This window comes from Leptodactylus fuscus, chromosome 2 (assembly GCF_031893055.1).
Source record: "Leptodactylus fuscus isolate aLepFus1 chromosome 2, aLepFus1.hap2, whole genome shotgun sequence".
Lineage (NCBI taxonomy): Eukaryota > Metazoa > Chordata > Amphibia > Anura > Leptodactylidae > Leptodactylus > Leptodactylus fuscus.
Window position 1 is genome coordinate 246,851,191 of NC_134266.1, and position 18,212 is coordinate 246,869,402.

Consider the following 18,212-nt stretch of genomic DNA (forward strand, 5'->3'; position numbering starts at 1 on the left):
ATAGTAAAGGCCCCCATATAGAAAGGGCCCATATTACAGGTTCCCATACAGTAAGGGTGAAGAGTGCCACTTTATGTTGCCTGTATTGGGCAGTGCCAAATTTCGTGTGCGTTTTTGACAAATTTTGTGTCCAATTCCTGGTACAGTTTCGGGTAAAGTGTATTTTCCACCTCCCATTCATGTCAATGGGAGTTCTCAGGTGGAATCCACCTGAAAAACAAGCAGGATGGTTTTTTTTTTTTCCACTAGCTGAAAAAATCAGCTACTGCTTTCCATTTAAATGAATGGGAGGCAGATTTCAGGTAGAATTTCAGGTGGATTCCGTGTCAAATTCAGCATCAAATTCAGTGTCAAATTCCTACTTGTGAACACCCCCTTAACCATAACTCCATTCCCATACTGGATCAGTGTGGTTCTAAGAAGTTGGACCGCACTGATCAAATAGTCCTGACATGTCCTGGCCATATGCCATCACTTTACAAGACAATCAACTATTAATATTATTGTACATAAACAATACTTTTTTAAAAAATTTTTAGAATGTGGAAGAAGATGCCTCGCCCAGACAATATAATGCCAACCATTGTTTTAGAGAATGCCATTCTTTCTCCACACGTGACTTTAATTCGCTGGAAAGTGCATGGAGATTGGGTGACACAGGTAAGTAAGTGCAAGGTACATAAGAGTAAAGAATGTAAGGGATGTCAGTACCAGATATATAAAGAGAGACAACTCAGGACTTTTTGAAAGCTCTTAGAAGGGTTCCCCCTAACCCTGTCTAAGCCTCTCACCTCTACCAGGGTATAGTCTTCTCTACACCAGGTTGATGAGATGCAATAACATCGAAATGGCCATCCTCGGTTGAGAGACTATACCTGGTAATAATCCCAGCATCATTGCAAAACAAAGGCCTCTTGGAAGGTCGAGCATGATGTTAAAGGGAGCAGCCTTTATTGGGCTATTTCACTGAGATTCTGTCTTCCTAATTACATCAGGGAAGACAGGTTTGCACATTCCAGTGAGCGCCCTCTATTGGTTTGCAACACTGAGGCACCTGACTTCCTAATTACATCATGGAAGACAGATTTGCATATTCTTCCCAGGGTGCCAGCCTTGTAATTGAAGTCTGTATAAGTGCCTTCAGCATTGTCATGCGGGAGCCCTCCAAGTGGGTGAATATATTAAATGGGCTATAGCCAAAGTGTTGCCTCAGGCCCCTCCTGGCTGAAATAGCAGAAATGATGAAAGGGAGTCTGTCAGCAGTAAATTGGTTATAAACTTAATCTTTACATGTATTGTTTTTTCTTTTTAATTTTTTTAGATGAACTATTACGATTCCATTAAAGCTGTTATTTCTGCATCAAATGATGAATCGACGGCTTTAGTAATTGGTAAGTTGAATATTGAACATTACTACAATATATGAGTATACACCCATTGAAATACCAATGTATAAAGACACCCGGGGTGTGCTATCCATGGCTACAGGGGTATAGCGTTCTGGCTATGCCATCCACCCCAGTAAGGGGGAGTTCACACGGAGTAACGTGCCGTGTGATGTGGCACGTATACGGCGTGTGAGACTTTGAGCACCGTAAATGCTCCCATTGGTTTCAATGGGAGCCTGGATTGTATACGCTGCGTTATTTTGAGTCTGATTTTGCATCCGCGGCCATAGTGATTATGCCCGCGGCCATAGTTCTGATGCCGCAATTGCACGCATGCTCAGTCGGCTCTACTAGTGTCTCACTGGCAGAGCCAACTGCGCAGGCATCGGAGGTGATGCCAAAGAAAGACGAAGAAAGAAGGGGAGGATCCAGCAGAAGATAGAGGCGTCCCTGGAGCCTGTTTTCGAGCAGCAGTGGGGACGCCCCCATCGCATTTCCAGTGCTGGGGCCCACCCCCATCGCTGCGAGAGAACTGATTTTCATACCGGTAAAAAACGGTATTTCTAAGGAACGGCGCGGTGGAGATCACATCTAAAGGTAAGAGACAAATAGCCTTTCTAAAACTATTCCAATGTCTTATCTACAAAAAAAAGGGTTTTAATGGTAGAATCCCTTTAAACAGTAATACTTAGACTTTCTTATGGATTTCCCATTCCTTTTGTAGGTGTTCTTCACTTTGGCTCAAAAAAATCCCCACAACCTAAAACCGCACCAGATTTATTAAAAATCTGGCATGTTATTAGACTGTCTAAAGTCGTTTAACCACTTATTTGTTGGTTTAATTTCCGACAAAATTTTGTTGTCTGGTGCACAGTTTTGCATATTAAGCTCGAACCTCTTTACAGCAAGCCACGGCCACCTGTTGGATGAGGTGCATATCTGTTAGAAAGTGTCTAAAATACAATAAAATAAGGTGTAAAGCATGTACCAGAACTCTTTGGCACAAATTTTGCCAGAATTCTGGTGTATATTTATCTAATTGCCCTATCTTGTTTGCAGTGCTAGTTCAGTGTATGTGATGGGAAAACTCCCGACACTAAAGAGGACCTTTTACTACCTCCACCAATTCAAGTTCTTAGCCTATGTGAATAGGCGCCACTTCACTGATTCCAGCACAGTCAGAATCTTTTCTCTAGCACCCACCATTCCCCAGTAACAAGCGCAGGTTGTTTTGGTGCTATTTAAGCTCTATACTGTCAGATGGGCGGTGTCGGGCAGGGGGCTGGATTCAGAGCTCCAATCAGAGGCAGCCAGTGTTAGAGCTCAGGATCACCCCCCTTGTCTGCTCCTGCCTGACACCACCTGACAGTACAGGAACTAAATTGCATACCAGGCACCAAAACTAACAACATTGATTGCTCAGCAATGGCAGGGCTAGAGAAAGAATTTCAACGGTGCCAGAATCTATTAAATGGTGTGAAGAGTTGGACTTCTTGGAGGTGGTGAAAGGTCCTTTTTAAGTCAAACATATTCAAGGCCCTAATTCACTTATCAGAGACCAGAAGAGTGCCTGTAGGTATTGGTTGTCCTATCTCGTATCAATGTCTAGTCAACCAGACTAAATTGAAATGATATTTTGTAGGATGTACAGTTGGTACAACAAATGTAGAACAGCAGATGAAAGACATAAAAGATCATATAAAAGATCTGAAGGGACGTCGTGGAGCCTCCACGCCCGGACCACCACAGAAGAGAGCGAGTGGAGACCAGACAGTATTCCGTGTATATAAAGGGGTGAAAACTTTTGCATTCTGTAAGAAGAGCAGTCTCATCGTTACAGGTGGAATGGATCGCATTATTAGATTATGGAACCTCTACGTGCCTGCGTAAGATTATAGGACGGTGTATGTTATGTGTGTGTTTTAGACATTTTATATATTAATTTATTTTTGACATTTAACAAAATGCAAAATATATGAGCACAAGAGAAATCTAAATTCCATCAATATTTGGTGTGACCTTTGCCCTTTGCCTTTCATCAGTTCTTCTAGGTTCATTTGCAGACAGGTTTTGAAGGAACTCAGCGTGTTGTTGCAAACATCTCTAAGCCCAGATCTTCTGTGGATGTAGGCTTGCTCCAATCCTTCTGTCTCTTCATGTCATCCCAGGCAGACTGGATGATGTTGAGATCAGAGCTGTGTGGTAGCCATATCATCGTTTCCAGGACTCTCCCTCCAACAATCACCATTAAACACAATTTCACAAAATAATGTTTATGTTTTACCTAGAAGTTAACTAAATTTGCAAATATACCGGTTTGCTCATGATTTATACTCTGTGTAGCCCAGAGCTGTATTCATAATTCTGCTGATTGTTATTTATAATTAGCAGAAACTGATCCACCTCAAACCACAATTTAGCAGCTTTGCCCTGATGCTTTGCTTTCTGGGTAATGTCATTTTTCTAAGTACTGTACAGTAATTGCTGTAAATTGATCTGACCCTCACTGCTTTTGATAGGCGAGCAACTGGCATGCTCCGCGGTCATACTGCCCCCATATTTTTTCTTGATGTCTCATCAGAAGATAACAAGATCTTTTCAGTTGCAACAGACAATACAGTAAAGGTAAGAACGTGTATTTTACAGATAATATAAACTGGTAACCTGTTGGAGGTATTGTCCACTTTCCTCAAATGGATTTTATAGAGGTAGATTCTGCATTCCATGAACTGCTGCAAAGAATGTATGAAGAGGATGTACAGGTTCATACAAAATTTATATATGGCAACTCAGCCAATGAATGATGTGAGTCTCTGCCAGGGATCAAACCCCTCATCTATATATATTGATGGCTTATCCTTAGTATTCATCTCATCTAGTGTCACTACTATGGCGGTTATTTTACTTCGCTGAAATAAGTGTGCATAGTATTGAAATATGCAAAAATAAAGGTTCCCCAGAATGAGACGTCATATTTCCAGGAACCATGTATATAAATATAAAGCAATATTTGCCAGTTTGTCTTTCCCTCACAGGCAAAAGTACTCACTAAATATAGCTTAAGTATTTACATGCATATCATAAAGTAAAAATGTCTTGTGACTTATTGGTTGATGTCAAGGCAGAATAACCGGAATTTGTCTAGCAGGCGAAAGTAATCACTCAATGTAAGTGAAGAATTTACACCCAAATTATAGTGTGTTGGTTGATGTCAAAAGAGAAATGAAAGACTGAAAACAAGCTTTACATCCTTCAGGAGGTTCCTCTCCAATAATTCTGTTGTAAATGGAATATTTTCTCTAGCCCTCGTTGTTCTTATGCAAGAATTTTTGTTAATTTCAGCACCCAATAGGTTAAAGTGGCTCTGTATGGTCGGGTGGGTGGTCTGCTTGAGCCAAGTACCACCCACCTGACCGTAGAGAACCTAATTAGCATATTGGTAGCTGAAACTAACAGTGCTAATTGGTCAAGCACAGTGAGGTCTAGAGAAAAAATTCCAACTTTTCTAGAGTCAGTGGAGAAGTACCTATTGAAAGATGCAATGGTGGAGGTAACAGGTCCTCTTTAAATGGGCATGAATCAGTGTAAACTGGAAACAGGTGATTTGACTATGATCTCATATGGCCTGTGATTATGATGTCATATGGCCTCTGAAGTGATTCAATTCGCTGATCTGTGTGGTTTCCTTCTAATCTAATATTCTTAACCCTAAGGGCTTATTCACACAACCACAAAAATTGGCATTTGATATTCACATGGACGTTTTGACACGCTCTCTCTTTGTCTATAAAATTCATGAGTTTTTATAATGGCCAGGTGATGGTTGTCTCAAGAATGCCCATCACATGGCCATTATTCACTGCCATGTGAATAAGGGCCATCTGAGTATAAGGCCTAAAGATTTATCATTGCTATTTTAGTTCCAGAAATCCCCTTTATCCCTTTCCCAAAATTCTACATCGAGCTGACGAGATGCAACAACATCGAAACGGCTGTCCTTGGTTGAGAGACTATACCTGGTAATAATCCCAGCATCATTGCAAAACAAAGGCCTCTTGGAAGGTCGAGCATGATGTTAAAGGGAGCAGCCTTTATTGGGCTATTTTCACTGAGATTCTGTCTTCCTAATTACATCAGGGAAGACAGGCTTGCACCTTCCAGTGAGCGCCCTCTATTGGTTTGCAACACTGAGGCACCTGACTTCCTAATTACATCATGGAAGACAGATTTGCATATTCTTCCCATAGTCCCAAAATTCGCTGTAATAGTATCACGGATGCCGGGTGTTTAAGGATTACGGCCACTCTGAAGCAGGGCGGCTGCCATAACCCCAAGGTCTCTGAGGTATTAGCTATGACCCAGAGCTAATGCCCGCGATCAGAGTTCACAAAGCCCTTAAAAAAAGTCACACAAACGCAGTTTGTCTCCAGTTGCACCCCATTCTGTATTTTCTTTACTGCTTCCCAGTACATCTTAAAGAATATTAAAGGGTATCATTAGGAAGTAAAATCTGTCGTAAAAGTTAAGGGCTCTGTGAACGGATAAGTTACTGCTTTTGGAAGGGAGGAAGGCAAAAACTAAATTCAAAAAATGTGTTTGGCGGGAAGGGTTTAATAAGAGAAACACCACCATGTGCCTACTACTAGTGGCGTAACTAGGAATGGCGGGGCCCCGTGGCGAATTTTTGACATGGGGGTCCCCCTCTATAAAGACCACAACCGACTCCCCCCCTCCCTCCCACATTCCTGCACCCAGTGTTATGCCCCATAGTGGCCCCTGTACACAGTATTATACCCCATTGTGTACAATGAACAATTATTATACTCTGGGGTCTTTTCAGTATAATAATCAGAGACTCAAGGGAGGATACAAACATAAAATACACTGTCTATTACCTCTGCCTGGGGTCATGCTCACTCCCTGGTGATGTCAGCCATCTTCAATGATGGACCAGACGTCACGTGAGCCAGGCATGCATTGTGATGCATAAGGACACAAGCCTCGACCCACGTGACGTCTGGGACATCACCAAGTAGGCCCGAAGCCTGCTGGAGCGCAGGAGAGGTAAGTAACAGTGTTTTTTTATGTTCTCTCACCTTTTCTAGCCCATCAATAATTATACTCTGGGAGTCTGTGCCCCCAGATTCATGCCCCCCATCTCTTCCCCCAGTTTCATTTCCCCCATCTCTGTCCCCAGATTTATGTCCCGCATCTCTGACCCCAGATTCATGTCCCCCCATCTCTGTCCCCAGATTCATGTCCCCCCATCTCTGCCGCCAGTTTCATACCGTTCTCCCCCCCTTCATCTGCCCCCAGTTTCATGGGCCCCCTTCATTATGTTCCCCTCAATGTTTAATACAAAAAATCACGTATACTCACCTTCCAACGCTCCCCCGCCGCTCTCTCCACAGTGTCACTAACAGAGTTGTAGGCGCGATGTGACTTACACAGCCACTAGTCAGAGTGCCGTGGCAAAGCAAGGAGCTGAGCTATGACAGCTCCTTGCTTTATTCGTGTATGTATTCAACTCAGATCTGCGTCCGGAGGAATCTGGACATGCGTTCTGTGCTGGAGCAGGCAAGTGCTGTGGCGGGCAAGTGCCAGGGGGCCCCCAGAGGCTGTGATGTTCTAGTCACCTGACACAACTGACAGCCTCTCATCCTATAGACTGTGGTATGTGGACACCTTGCAGTGTTGATATCATATACACTAGAGAAGGTGCTGTGGGTTTGTACACAAGGCATTACAGTAATGGTGGAAATAGTGTAGGGTCTGTGATTCATCTCACTGTATCGTATAGAGCACTCAGTTCGGAAAATCTTACAAATTGCAATAGAGAATCTTACGAGTAGGAGAGTTTAGTCAGATTTATTCAATTACAGGTAGATTACTGATAGAAATCATAGATAGGACAGAGTGTGGGAACATGTCTGTGCTCTTGTGAACCTGATAAAAGGATAGTTAACCCTTTCACTGTCAATAATCTAAGTCTAAACAGAATCCCTTCCACTTTGCAGGAACTGTAAAATGCTGCGGCTTAGAAATGCCATTGCCAAAGCCATGTTTTCACAACGTGGGGCCCCGGCCTAAGGGCAGTGAACTGAGCCTTTACCCCAGGGGAAAGGTCTTCTAGAGTATCACCAGAGTATGTTCTGGGTAGACACTCAACCAACAATAGTTGCTGGGAGATTTCAGGTGTAACATCAGAAACTGACTAGTTTGTAAGATTTATTTTTGGTACCCTAAGGCTAGGTGCATATTTGAGCTGGGCCCTCCATCGTGGAGACCCGATGGAGGGCCGAACCAATCTGTTAAAACAGCGGTTACCTGCGGACCCCATAGACCCCATTTTCTCTCCGCCGACGCAGATGTGAACCTAGCGTAAGAACTTGAAATCCAAATAGTATTGTTACAGTAGCATTCATAGCCACTAGAGAGCAGCCTTGCTCAAATTATGCTGCCATTGCTATAGATGTAGCTTTATATATCAATGTGAAGCTTAAAACCATAAGAGATCCTAATATACAAGGTCATTCATATAACTCAGGTTCTCTTTACAGTTGTTTGGCGCATACAGCTGGCATTGCAAAAAATTATTTTATCAATTACCGTACTTTATCCAGGCATAATACATTTTTTGCCATCCAAGTGTTCCTAAGAAAATATACAAATGTAAAAGTGCACTAAAATAATTAGTAATGTTCTCGTATCATAATGCCTGAACCAAGGATGTCTGCTAGATATGGATGTAAAATTATGTGCAAATACAAAGCTGCAGCTAATAGATAACCATTCCAGATTATGACGTGGACATGTGTAAAGTAACACTAATATGCTACTATGGGTACACAATATCTGGGAAAATATGCAGCCTTAGGCTAGGCTCACACTAGTGCTCCATTGTTCGGATCTGCTCAGGGACCAGAATGACTTTAATGGGGTTCGCCGGGTGTCTGTTGGGTTTCTGTACAGGAATTTTCTTTCTGACGATTGAACCTGTGGCAGATGTGAACTTAGCCTAAAGAAAATCAGTTGTAAAATAAGATACCCTTAACATAAGATTTGTAATTCACTGGTTTTATGTATAGTATATTGATATTATTTATATTGTGTTTGAGTATATATAACATGACTTATCTTGTACTGTAACAGCCTGTGTTGTCTTCCAGAGCCTCATTCTCAGTTTCATTGGTTGTCATTGGAAACAGTCAACAAGCTTACTGACAGACACATTATAATATCATATATAACATTAATAATAATATATTATGATATATAGATATATAGTGAGAAGGTGACAGAGTGCTGGAGTTCTGATATATCAGCCCCAGGTCTCTGACCTATGTGTGGTCCAGTGTTGGTCTTGTGTAGGCCTCAGCTCATGTGTAGATCCTGGGCTCATTACTGGGCCATAAAAGGCTGCAGAGCCTGCACATCCGGGCAGATCCTAGGAGTGAGAGGAGGCGCCTGGGTCTGTCCTGAAACACTGAGAATCAAGTGAGACCGTACTATGCTACTTTGTTTTGCTCATGTGGTTGGTAGTAAACCACACACATAGTTCGTTTTTACTGTTTAGCTAGTGATCGGACGAGCAGGGTTTTGTTTGACGTTTTACCTGAATTTAAGGCTGTATTTTATCATATATATATATATATATATATATATATATATATATTCTCATGTTATACCTATATAAAACCTTTATTGGCACTTACATCTCAGGGGTTATGCTGCAGCTATAAATGCTTCTAGTGTACATGGGCTACTGTATTATAGAGGCATTGAAGCTAGGGGAGAATGGCCCACTAATACAATGTTGTATAAAGTGCCAAACATTGCAATGTGAATGAGCCTTGATGTCATAGTCATTGCTATAAAATGTATGCATTCTATAAGTAACAGGAGGATGACGAGGAAGGTTTAGATCATTCTGTCATTGATAGGACATTTGCATTGGTTAATATTACACAATCCTATCTCATATAGAATGAATGTGGCACCACACTATTCCCTTGTGCAATGTAGGTGGATGCTCTGTGGGTGGAGGACCTTGCTATTTGTTGTATACATCTTTTTTCATGTCTCTGCTGTTGTCACACGCAGCCCTCGGCTCAGTAACATAAAGGAACGAGTCACCAGCTTCTTCAGCGTGCTCCTTGGCACAGTGTTACTATATTTCTGTATGCTGGATATCTTCTGTTTGTTCTGTCAGCTTTAACCCCTTCCCACTTCAGTTATTTTTCAATTTTCATTTTTTTTCCTTCCTTTTTTCCTAAGACCATAACTTTTTTTATTTTTCCGTTCCCAGAGACTTATTAGGGCTTAATTTAAGTTGTACTTTGTAATGATGCTACTTATTATTCCATGCAATGTAATGGGTAAAGGATTTAGAATGGGGTGGAATTAGAGAAAAGCTGCATTTGTGAGCCTGTATTCTATGGTATCTCAGTACGATTACAGAGATAACAAATGTATAGTTTACGTTTTAACACCATAAAAAAATTCTATAACAAAAATGTTTTATTGGCATCGCAGAACAGTTTTATATCTCCATGTACGGGGATGTGTAAAGTGTCTTTTTTTGCAGGGCCAGATGTACTTTTTTATACCATTCTTGTTCATAGTATATGGACCGATTAATTTCTAAGGGGCTGTACATCTATACGTAATTTTTATGGATGTTTGCCTGAGCCATAGAAAAGCCAAAAAATATGGAGCAGATCTTATTTCTGTTTGTTTTTGCAGCTCAGACCATTCATTCAAGCTTATGTGTCAGTGAAAAACATAGACTGCACATGAATACCAATTCATGTGCCATCTGTTCCATTTTCTAGACCCAGATTCTGTACATGGTGGTGTGCATGGAGCCTTAGGATAACACCGTAACATAATTTGTCACACTAATGAAGACCCAGGCCCATCCTGTTCAGCTTATTATCCCATAGTAGATGAGGTTGGACGAAGACATCAGTCCATCAAGTCCAACCTATAACCCTACAGTACTCTACAGTGTTGAGTGTAGGATTATGCCAATTGCCCCATTCCTGACTCCAATATGGCAGTATAAAATCCTGGATGAACCCATAACCTGTAATATTGTTCTGTTCGAGAAAGACATCCAATTTTGCAGTGCAGTATGCTCCTTAAAGGGGTTGTCCCATCACAAGGATCCTATCTATACTGCTTGTTAATGTGGATGTAAGACTTTTCCTAAATACATTGCTTCAGCAAAACTGCTTTGTTTGCCCACTATCTTACTTTATTCAATTCATTGTTGACACAGCCCTTAACTTATCTGCTCAAAAGTCAAGTGATGTATCTGCTGCTCTCAGGGGGGAGGGAGGAGGGGCTAAGTGCACGGGAGCGAGCCTGTGTATCTAGCTATTCCTGTGTCTACACCAGGTGACCTAGCTTCCTGCTATCAGATAGAGGAGAGGAGCTGCTTTCATTTCTGAACTCGTCTTCTGTTCTCCCAGTTATCAGGCTAGCTAATTCAATTGTGTTCATTATGGCAGAGACAGGCAGTCTCTGTATGTAACACAGAATGGAGTGGCTCCTGCCTGTACTTCATAGTCCAATATTGAGGACCTTTGATGACATCACAGGCCCTTCAGCCACCCCATAGGATCACGCTATGTGGTGGGCAGAGCTACACACTGATTTGGGGGTGGAGCTAAACGACAGGTTGCATGTGAAACCCCGCCCACCAAATGATGCAAGAAACCAGGAAGAAAGAAGATTTTACAGCAGTGAAGACTGATGAGTATGCGACGTGGGAATACCCCTTTAAAGCAGAGAGTCCATGTTGCAAGATGCACAATGGACCTCATTGGTAAGCATGGCGCATCTTACCTGATGGGGATTATTACAGCAAAACAAACCATACAAGTAAATAAGCGCAATTCAAGTAAAAATTTAATAAGTATTTTTTTTCTTAATCTTAAGTGACACTTAAACCAAAAGTACACTTAGAATCAAAAAAACACATTCACAAGCTCACACACTCGCTTTATAACTTAGCTTTTAAAACTGCTCCAAGTAGCATAGAAAGCTGCAACTGATTCCTCTGTTTGCAAAGGATCAAGAAGAAGGCAAAAAACCCCATGGGGTACAAGCCTGTATCTTTTCTGACTCCAAATTTGGCAATCCAGTATAAATTCCTTGATCAATGTCCTAATAACAAAATTCTTATAATTATAACTATAACCTGAAACGTTACTACTCTCAAGAATGGCGTCCTTAGACCCCTCTTGAACCCCTTTAGTGAGAACCCTTTTAGTGATTTTCTCAATGACAACTTCACATCCTGTTCCGAATCCAGCTGAAGGGCTCTTTTCACATTGTTTTGTTTTTTTTTTTAAATTGTCATTTGAGGTTTTTTTTCATCGGATACAAATGCATGGTAGACTACGCAATAAAAAAAGAGACAGAAACATTTTTTTTTTTTTTTTTTACTTTGCACCCTATGCAAATGGATACCCTTCCATTACCATTCACCTTCACCTGTGTTTTGGCAGACCTGTTAAGTGGATGTAAAAAAAAAAGCCTGATGTGAATATAACCTTAACTGCTGAACTGCTTGTCTAGAAAAGAGAGACAAAAATACTAGACTTTCTAATATTTAAATCCAGCTGAAAAGTGCTTCATACTACATACAATAGTCATGCAGATGGACCTCAGCGAGAGCCATTGTTCTCCCAAACCCCCCTAACCAGGATGGACACCTGTACAAGGCCATTGGATACCATCCTTACTTTAGAAGTGCAACGAGAGCTTCTATAAGTACTGATAGAGGTGCCCATTGAAATTACACTCACCGGCCACTTTATTAGGTACACCATGCTAGTAACGGGTTGGACCCCCTTTTGCCTTCAGAACTGCCTCAATTCTTCGTGGCATAGATTCAACAAGGTGCTGGAAGCATTCCTCAGAGATTTTGGTCCATATTGACATGATGGCATCACACAGTTGCCGCAGATTTGTCGGCTGCACATCCATGATGCGAATCTCCCGTTCCACCACATCCCAAAGATGCTCTATTGGATTGAGATCTGGTGACTGTGGAGGCCATTGGAGTACAGTGAACTCATTGTCATGTTCAAGAAACCAGTCTGAGATGATTCCAGCTTTATGACATGGCGCATTATCCTGCTGAAAGTAGCCATCAGATGTTGGGTACATTGTGGTCATAACGGGATGGACATGGTCAGCAACAATACTCAGGTAGGCTTTGGCGTTGCAACAATGCTCAATTGGTACCAAGGGGCCCAAAGAGTGCCAAGAAAATATTCCCCACACCATGACACCACCACCACCAGCCTGAACCGTTGATACAAGTCAGGATGGATCCATGCTTTCATGTTGTTGACGCCAAATTCTGACCCTACCATCCGAATGTCGCAGCAGAAATCGAGACTCATCAGACCAGGCAACGTTTTTCCAATCTTCAATTGTCCAATTTCGATGAGCTTGTGCAAATTGTAGCCTCAGTTTCCTGTTCTTAGCTGAAAGGAGTGGCACCCGGTGTGGTCTTCTGCTGCTGTAGCCCATCTGCCTCAAAGTTCGACGTACTGTGCGGCATTCAGAGATGCTCTTCTGGCTACCTTGGTTGTAACGGGTGGCTATTTGAGTCACTGTTACCTTTCTATCAGCTCGAACCAGTCTGGCCATTCTCCTCTGACCTCTGGCATCAACAACGCATTTCCGCCCACAGAACTGCCGCTCACTGGATGTTTTTTCTTTTTCGGACCATTCTCTGTAAACCCTAGAGATGGTTGTGCGTGAAAATCCCAGTAGATCAGCAGTTTCTGAAATACTCAGACCAGCCCTTCTGGCACCAACAACCATGCCACGTTCAAAGGCACTCAAATCACCTTTCTTCCCCATACTGATGCTCGGTTTGAACTGCAGGAGATTGTCTTGACCATGTCTACATGCCTAAATGCACTGAGTTGCCGCCATGTGATTGGCTGATTAGAAATTATGTGTTAACGAGCAGTTGGACAGGTGTACCTAATAAAGTGGCCGGTGAGTGTACAGGTACCCCGAGGAATGAGTGGTGAGCTAGGTTCATTACACACCACTCCGCTCCCCATTTCCTCTCTGCTCCATTTGCTGACGTCACAGAAGGTCCCAGAGGGGAGAATAGTGAATGCAACTGACCACTTGCTCCCTAAACATCTCTGAGTGTGAAGGCAGCGTGGAAGGCATTCTACTGAATGTGAGGGCACTGTAGGGGCATTATATTAATTGTTGGGGTCATTATATTACATGTGGGGCAGTGAAGGGGGTATTATAATTTATGTGGGGGTCATTTTATTACATGGAGTCATTCTACTGAGTTCGAGGGCCATTATACTGCACATGGGGGCTCTGCAGGGAACATTATACTACATAAGGGGGCACGGAGGGGATCATTGCATAGCTGTGGAGAGAGGCTCTAAACATTGCCTTGTTTTGTTAACATTTATAAGTGATTTGGGGGTTCTCACTTGGGATGTTATCACTTGGGGTACTTCGCTTGAAAAGGTTGAGAACCACCTCATTACAGTATATTTGGAATTTACAATTCATCCTACGGCAAAAGACACACTTAGGGAGCCTTCACACGGAGTATACGCTCCGCTCATTCTGAACGTAAAACTCGTTCAGAATGAGCGCGTAAAAACCAGATCCCATTGACTTGAATGGGTGCCAGCATACGCGCGTATCACATTGAAAGCAATAGGGAAAAAAGCCTCCCATTGATTTCAATGGGGAGCGCGAGTATACCGGCACCCATTCAAGTCAATGGGATCTGGTTTTTCCGTGCTCATTCTGAACAAATTTTACATTCAGAATGAGCGGAGCGTATACTCCGTGTGAAGGCTCCCTTAGGAACAAATGTGGTGCATTTTTGGCACATGCCCTTTTTTTGCCAAGGGTGCATCACTTCCTTCTTTCTGTGCCCTTTTTGCTACTTTTTTAGGAAAGTGGACAGTGTGGGGGGTTGAGGGTGAAGTGGACCTGGGTCAAGACTTCTCGGAACAATAAATTTACTATATCTCAGGAAGGATCAGTACATGGCTCTATACTGAGCTCACCTCCAGCAGATAAGTAGCGGCATCAAGAGGGGCAAATGGAAGTAAAAATTCTGTGATTTTTTTTTATGTAAATGACTTTAAAACCGCTATGAACAACCTTTCAGGAAGTTTGGTGTAAGGGTGTGGAATACGGAACCCATTGAACTTAATGGGAGTTTTTTTTATCAGTGCTGATTTTGCCACGAGTTATTGTGGCAGAACCAGCGCCATTTTCCTCCGTGTGAATGGACCCTAAGACTGGTTTATCAGATAACACCTTTCATAGTGTGAATGGAAATGTGTTAATGGGTTACTACTGTAAAGCCCTTCAGTAACCCTGGGGCCACCTGAAGACTTACAGTATGTAAGAGAACATTGGCTGTAATGGCGATGCAGGCAAATACGTCAATGTATTTCAAAGCAAAAAATGGGTCTGGGATTGTATTTTCTACTGCCTGCCTGTGGCCTGTATGACATCATAACAGTAATATAGAGATATAGAGATTTGCTTTTTGTATATTTCATAGAGTTCCTTTTATATGTTTCAGATATGGGATATTCCGAGTCAGACGTGTTTATTTTCATCCTGCTCAAAATCCAGCGGGATCAGAGGAGAACTCACTGCCTGTATTTATATCCCAGAAAACAAAGCTCTCTGTGTGACCACCGATTCCATCGCCCTTCTGCAGGTCAAACTGAAGTAAGAGTCATTGGGGGGAATTTATTAAAGTGTATGCACCAGTTTTTATAATAGAAAAGTTGCATGTATTTGCGCAAGTCCCCTTTTCTGCAAAAATGTACAACTCTTTCTCCCTTGAGGCTCCATTCGGAGGAAAATGGTGAGGAATTTGGTGTGGAATTTCAGCGCTGAAAAAAAAGTCTCCCATTGACTTCAATGGGTTCCATAAAAGGATGCTTACAATTGCAATTGTAAGCAATATGCTAGCAAAGCACACGGACCCCATTATAGTCTATGGGGTCTGTGTGCTTTGCCAGCACATCGCTTACAATTGCGATTGTATTCTGTCCGGGGGGTGTCCATGCGGACTCCTTCCGGACGGAATACAAGCGCTAGTGTGAACCAACCCTTAGACGGAGACATAATGAGTCTCCTAAACAGGTGGAACCCCGTTGTGCCTATTGTTTGTGCCGTGGGCGGTGTTCTTTTCACGCCACTTGCAATATTGCTTTCACATGCTATAACTTTTTTGTCATTCTGTGCAGAAAAATCTAAAAGTGCCTTTGGGTCTTTCATTCAGAAATCCTTTGCAGTATTCCCTTATTGCAGTGTTTCAGAGACAGACCGGGGTGAGGCCCTGATTGTATACGAAGGCAATCATAGCATACCTAGAGTGTGCCTGAGAAACAGAACTCATATGAACTGAGCAGAAACCCCTGTGAGAACTGGCCAATTGTGTTGTGTTGTTGTAAGGCCGCTCACCTCATGCTGAGAAGGATGCATTGCTTTCCCAAAAACTACTGTCAAGTTTGTGCCCTTGTTGTTACAATTAAGCAACTGTTGATAAAGAGGACCTTTTACCATCACCACCAATTCCAGTTCTTAACATGTTAATAGGCAGTGGTCCACTGATACTGACAGTTAGAATTTTTTCTCTAGCCCCCACCATTCTTGAGCAATAAGCACAGGTAGTTTTCTTTCCTGATGTGCCATTTAGTCTTTGTAACGTCAGAAGGGCGGTGTCAGGCAGGGGGTGTGAGTCAGAGCTCCAATCAGAGGCAGCCAGTGTCAGGGTTCAGAATCACACCCCTTATCTGCTCCTGCCTGACACCGCCCTCCTAAATAACATATCAGACATCAAAACTAACAGCATAGATTGCTCAGGAAAGCTGGGGGCTAGAGAAAATCAGTGTAAAGAACTGAACCTGTTGGGAGGTGGTGAAAGGTTCTTTTCAACCATTTTATTCCAACTCACATATACAAGGTATAACAATGCATTACACTAATTTTCTCAGCGAGGGCGGTTGTTGGGTAGAACTCATGCCATTTTTGCTCATATCGAACAGTAATAGAAACTTGATGGAAAAATACAGCCACATCTCTAATGTAATCTCTGTTTTCTAAAGTTTCACAATTTACATCAGTAACATCAGTTTACATCAGAACTTATCGTATCTCCTCCACTAAATGGCCATTCAGAGCACATATTGTGCGGAGCCTGGAGGAGGCTCTTCAGCTCTCGGTGCCCACACTAAGTGCATTTATCATGAGTCACGTTTCTGCACAGATAAAACCTTTTTCATTGCTAAATGAAATGTAATTTGCAGGAAAGCATATTCTTTAATTTTCAGCCGTATATCACATCTGCGCATTGTGCTTAAAATGTGTGCACCTTTGCTGACCCTCCTCGGATGTATAAGGCAATTACATTATTTTTTTGTACTACAAGACACATCTGACAGGTCTTAGACAAGGGGAAATGGGAAAAAAAAACACATTTCATACAAATTAAAAGTTTCTAATGGGGTTATAGGGGTTGTAGATAAGAATGCATTAACCGGCTGAGCTCTGTTTCCTGTGTTAGTTCCAGTGACTACCGGGAATAAATGATATGTGGGGGTGTTGGGTTTTTGGACCCCACCAATCTAATACTGATGGCTGTCTCCGGCACGCCCATTGAAGTGAATAGACCACTATACATAGTGGTTGTTTTAATATCTGTGCTATTGAAAAATATCCTTGCCCGAGATGTGGTATAGATTGGAGGAGAGTTCTTTTAAAGGGGTTTTCCAGGCAAAATACCTTTACAACTACCATGATGCATTGCGCTTCACCTAGATCTGACTCACACTACCTCCCTCTCTCACTCCCTCTCCCTGTTTTCTTAGCTAGCCCACCCACTACTAGCCCTCCCAACTACCTAACTCAGCCCACCTCCCTACACCATCATACTTGCCTATCTTCCTGAGCGGATCTTCTGGGCATGGGAGATCACTTCCTTCTGTGGGGCCAGCTCCTCCTCCTCTCAACATCTGCTGGCGCCTGCACAATAGATCTGAAATTCCGGAACTCCAAATCTACGCACAAGGGTGGGAGACCAGTTGATGTCAAGAAGAGTGGGTGTTGGCCCCTCCCAGAAGGAAGTGATGTTCCGTGCCCAGAAGATCTGGACAGGACAACAGATAAGTATGATGGGACTGGGTGGGGTATATATTGTTGACGTTCCATTTCTGGAAATCTGAAAATGTGCCTGGGGTGGTCACATGATCTGGGTAAATATACATAATGGCCAACATTACTAAGTCGGAGGTGGCCAAAAATGCACCTCAACATCTTAGTCTTTGTACCCCACTCACCACTTTTATTGGCAGTGGGTGGAGCTGTCTTGGAGTCTAAGTGGGCTGAGTCTGTCAAATTTACCAGAACTCATGCTAGAAAACCGGCATGAGCTATGACACAAATCTACACCACAAATCTGACTTGGGTAGCTCTCCGGCCAGATGAACATACATGACCAGAATTATTAAGAGGCCAGAATCTTGCACCTGGTGGGGTATCAAGACTGGTGTAAGAATCGCAAACCTTAATAAATTTCATCGTCCAATACATTTGGTACATAGTGAATAACGCCAATATTATTTTCCGTATAAGGTCCTTGGCTCAGCCTCACCTGGACAGCTCCCATAAAGAACCCGTCCTCTGCTGCAAGTACAATAAAGCTTTCCGGCAAGTCATTACCTGCTCAGAAGGTTCGGTAAGTGCGTCTCAAGGCTGGATCATAATGTCTTATACTTTGCTGTTTTT

At 42.5% G+C, this 18,212-nt stretch overlaps 1 protein-coding gene across 1 annotated transcript in view; it reads left to right on the plus strand.

The window, feature by feature from the left end:
* LOC142195888 (cilia- and flagella-associated protein 337-like) overlaps positions 1 to 18,212 on the plus strand; it is a 97,234-nt gene that overhangs the window by 36,679 nt on the left and 42,343 nt on the right. Inside the window, exons 11-16 of the mRNA XM_075265980.1 lie at positions 540 to 660; positions 1,322 to 1,391; positions 3,031 to 3,274; positions 3,908 to 4,013; positions 14,998 to 15,149; positions 18,060 to 18,162. Coding sequence (XP_075122081.1) covers positions 540 to 660; positions 1,322 to 1,391; positions 3,031 to 3,274; positions 3,908 to 4,013; positions 14,998 to 15,149; positions 18,060 to 18,162 — 796 coding nt within the window. The remainder of the gene's footprint in view (positions 1 to 539; positions 661 to 1,321; positions 1,392 to 3,030; positions 3,275 to 3,907; positions 4,014 to 14,997; positions 15,150 to 18,059; positions 18,163 to 18,212) is intronic.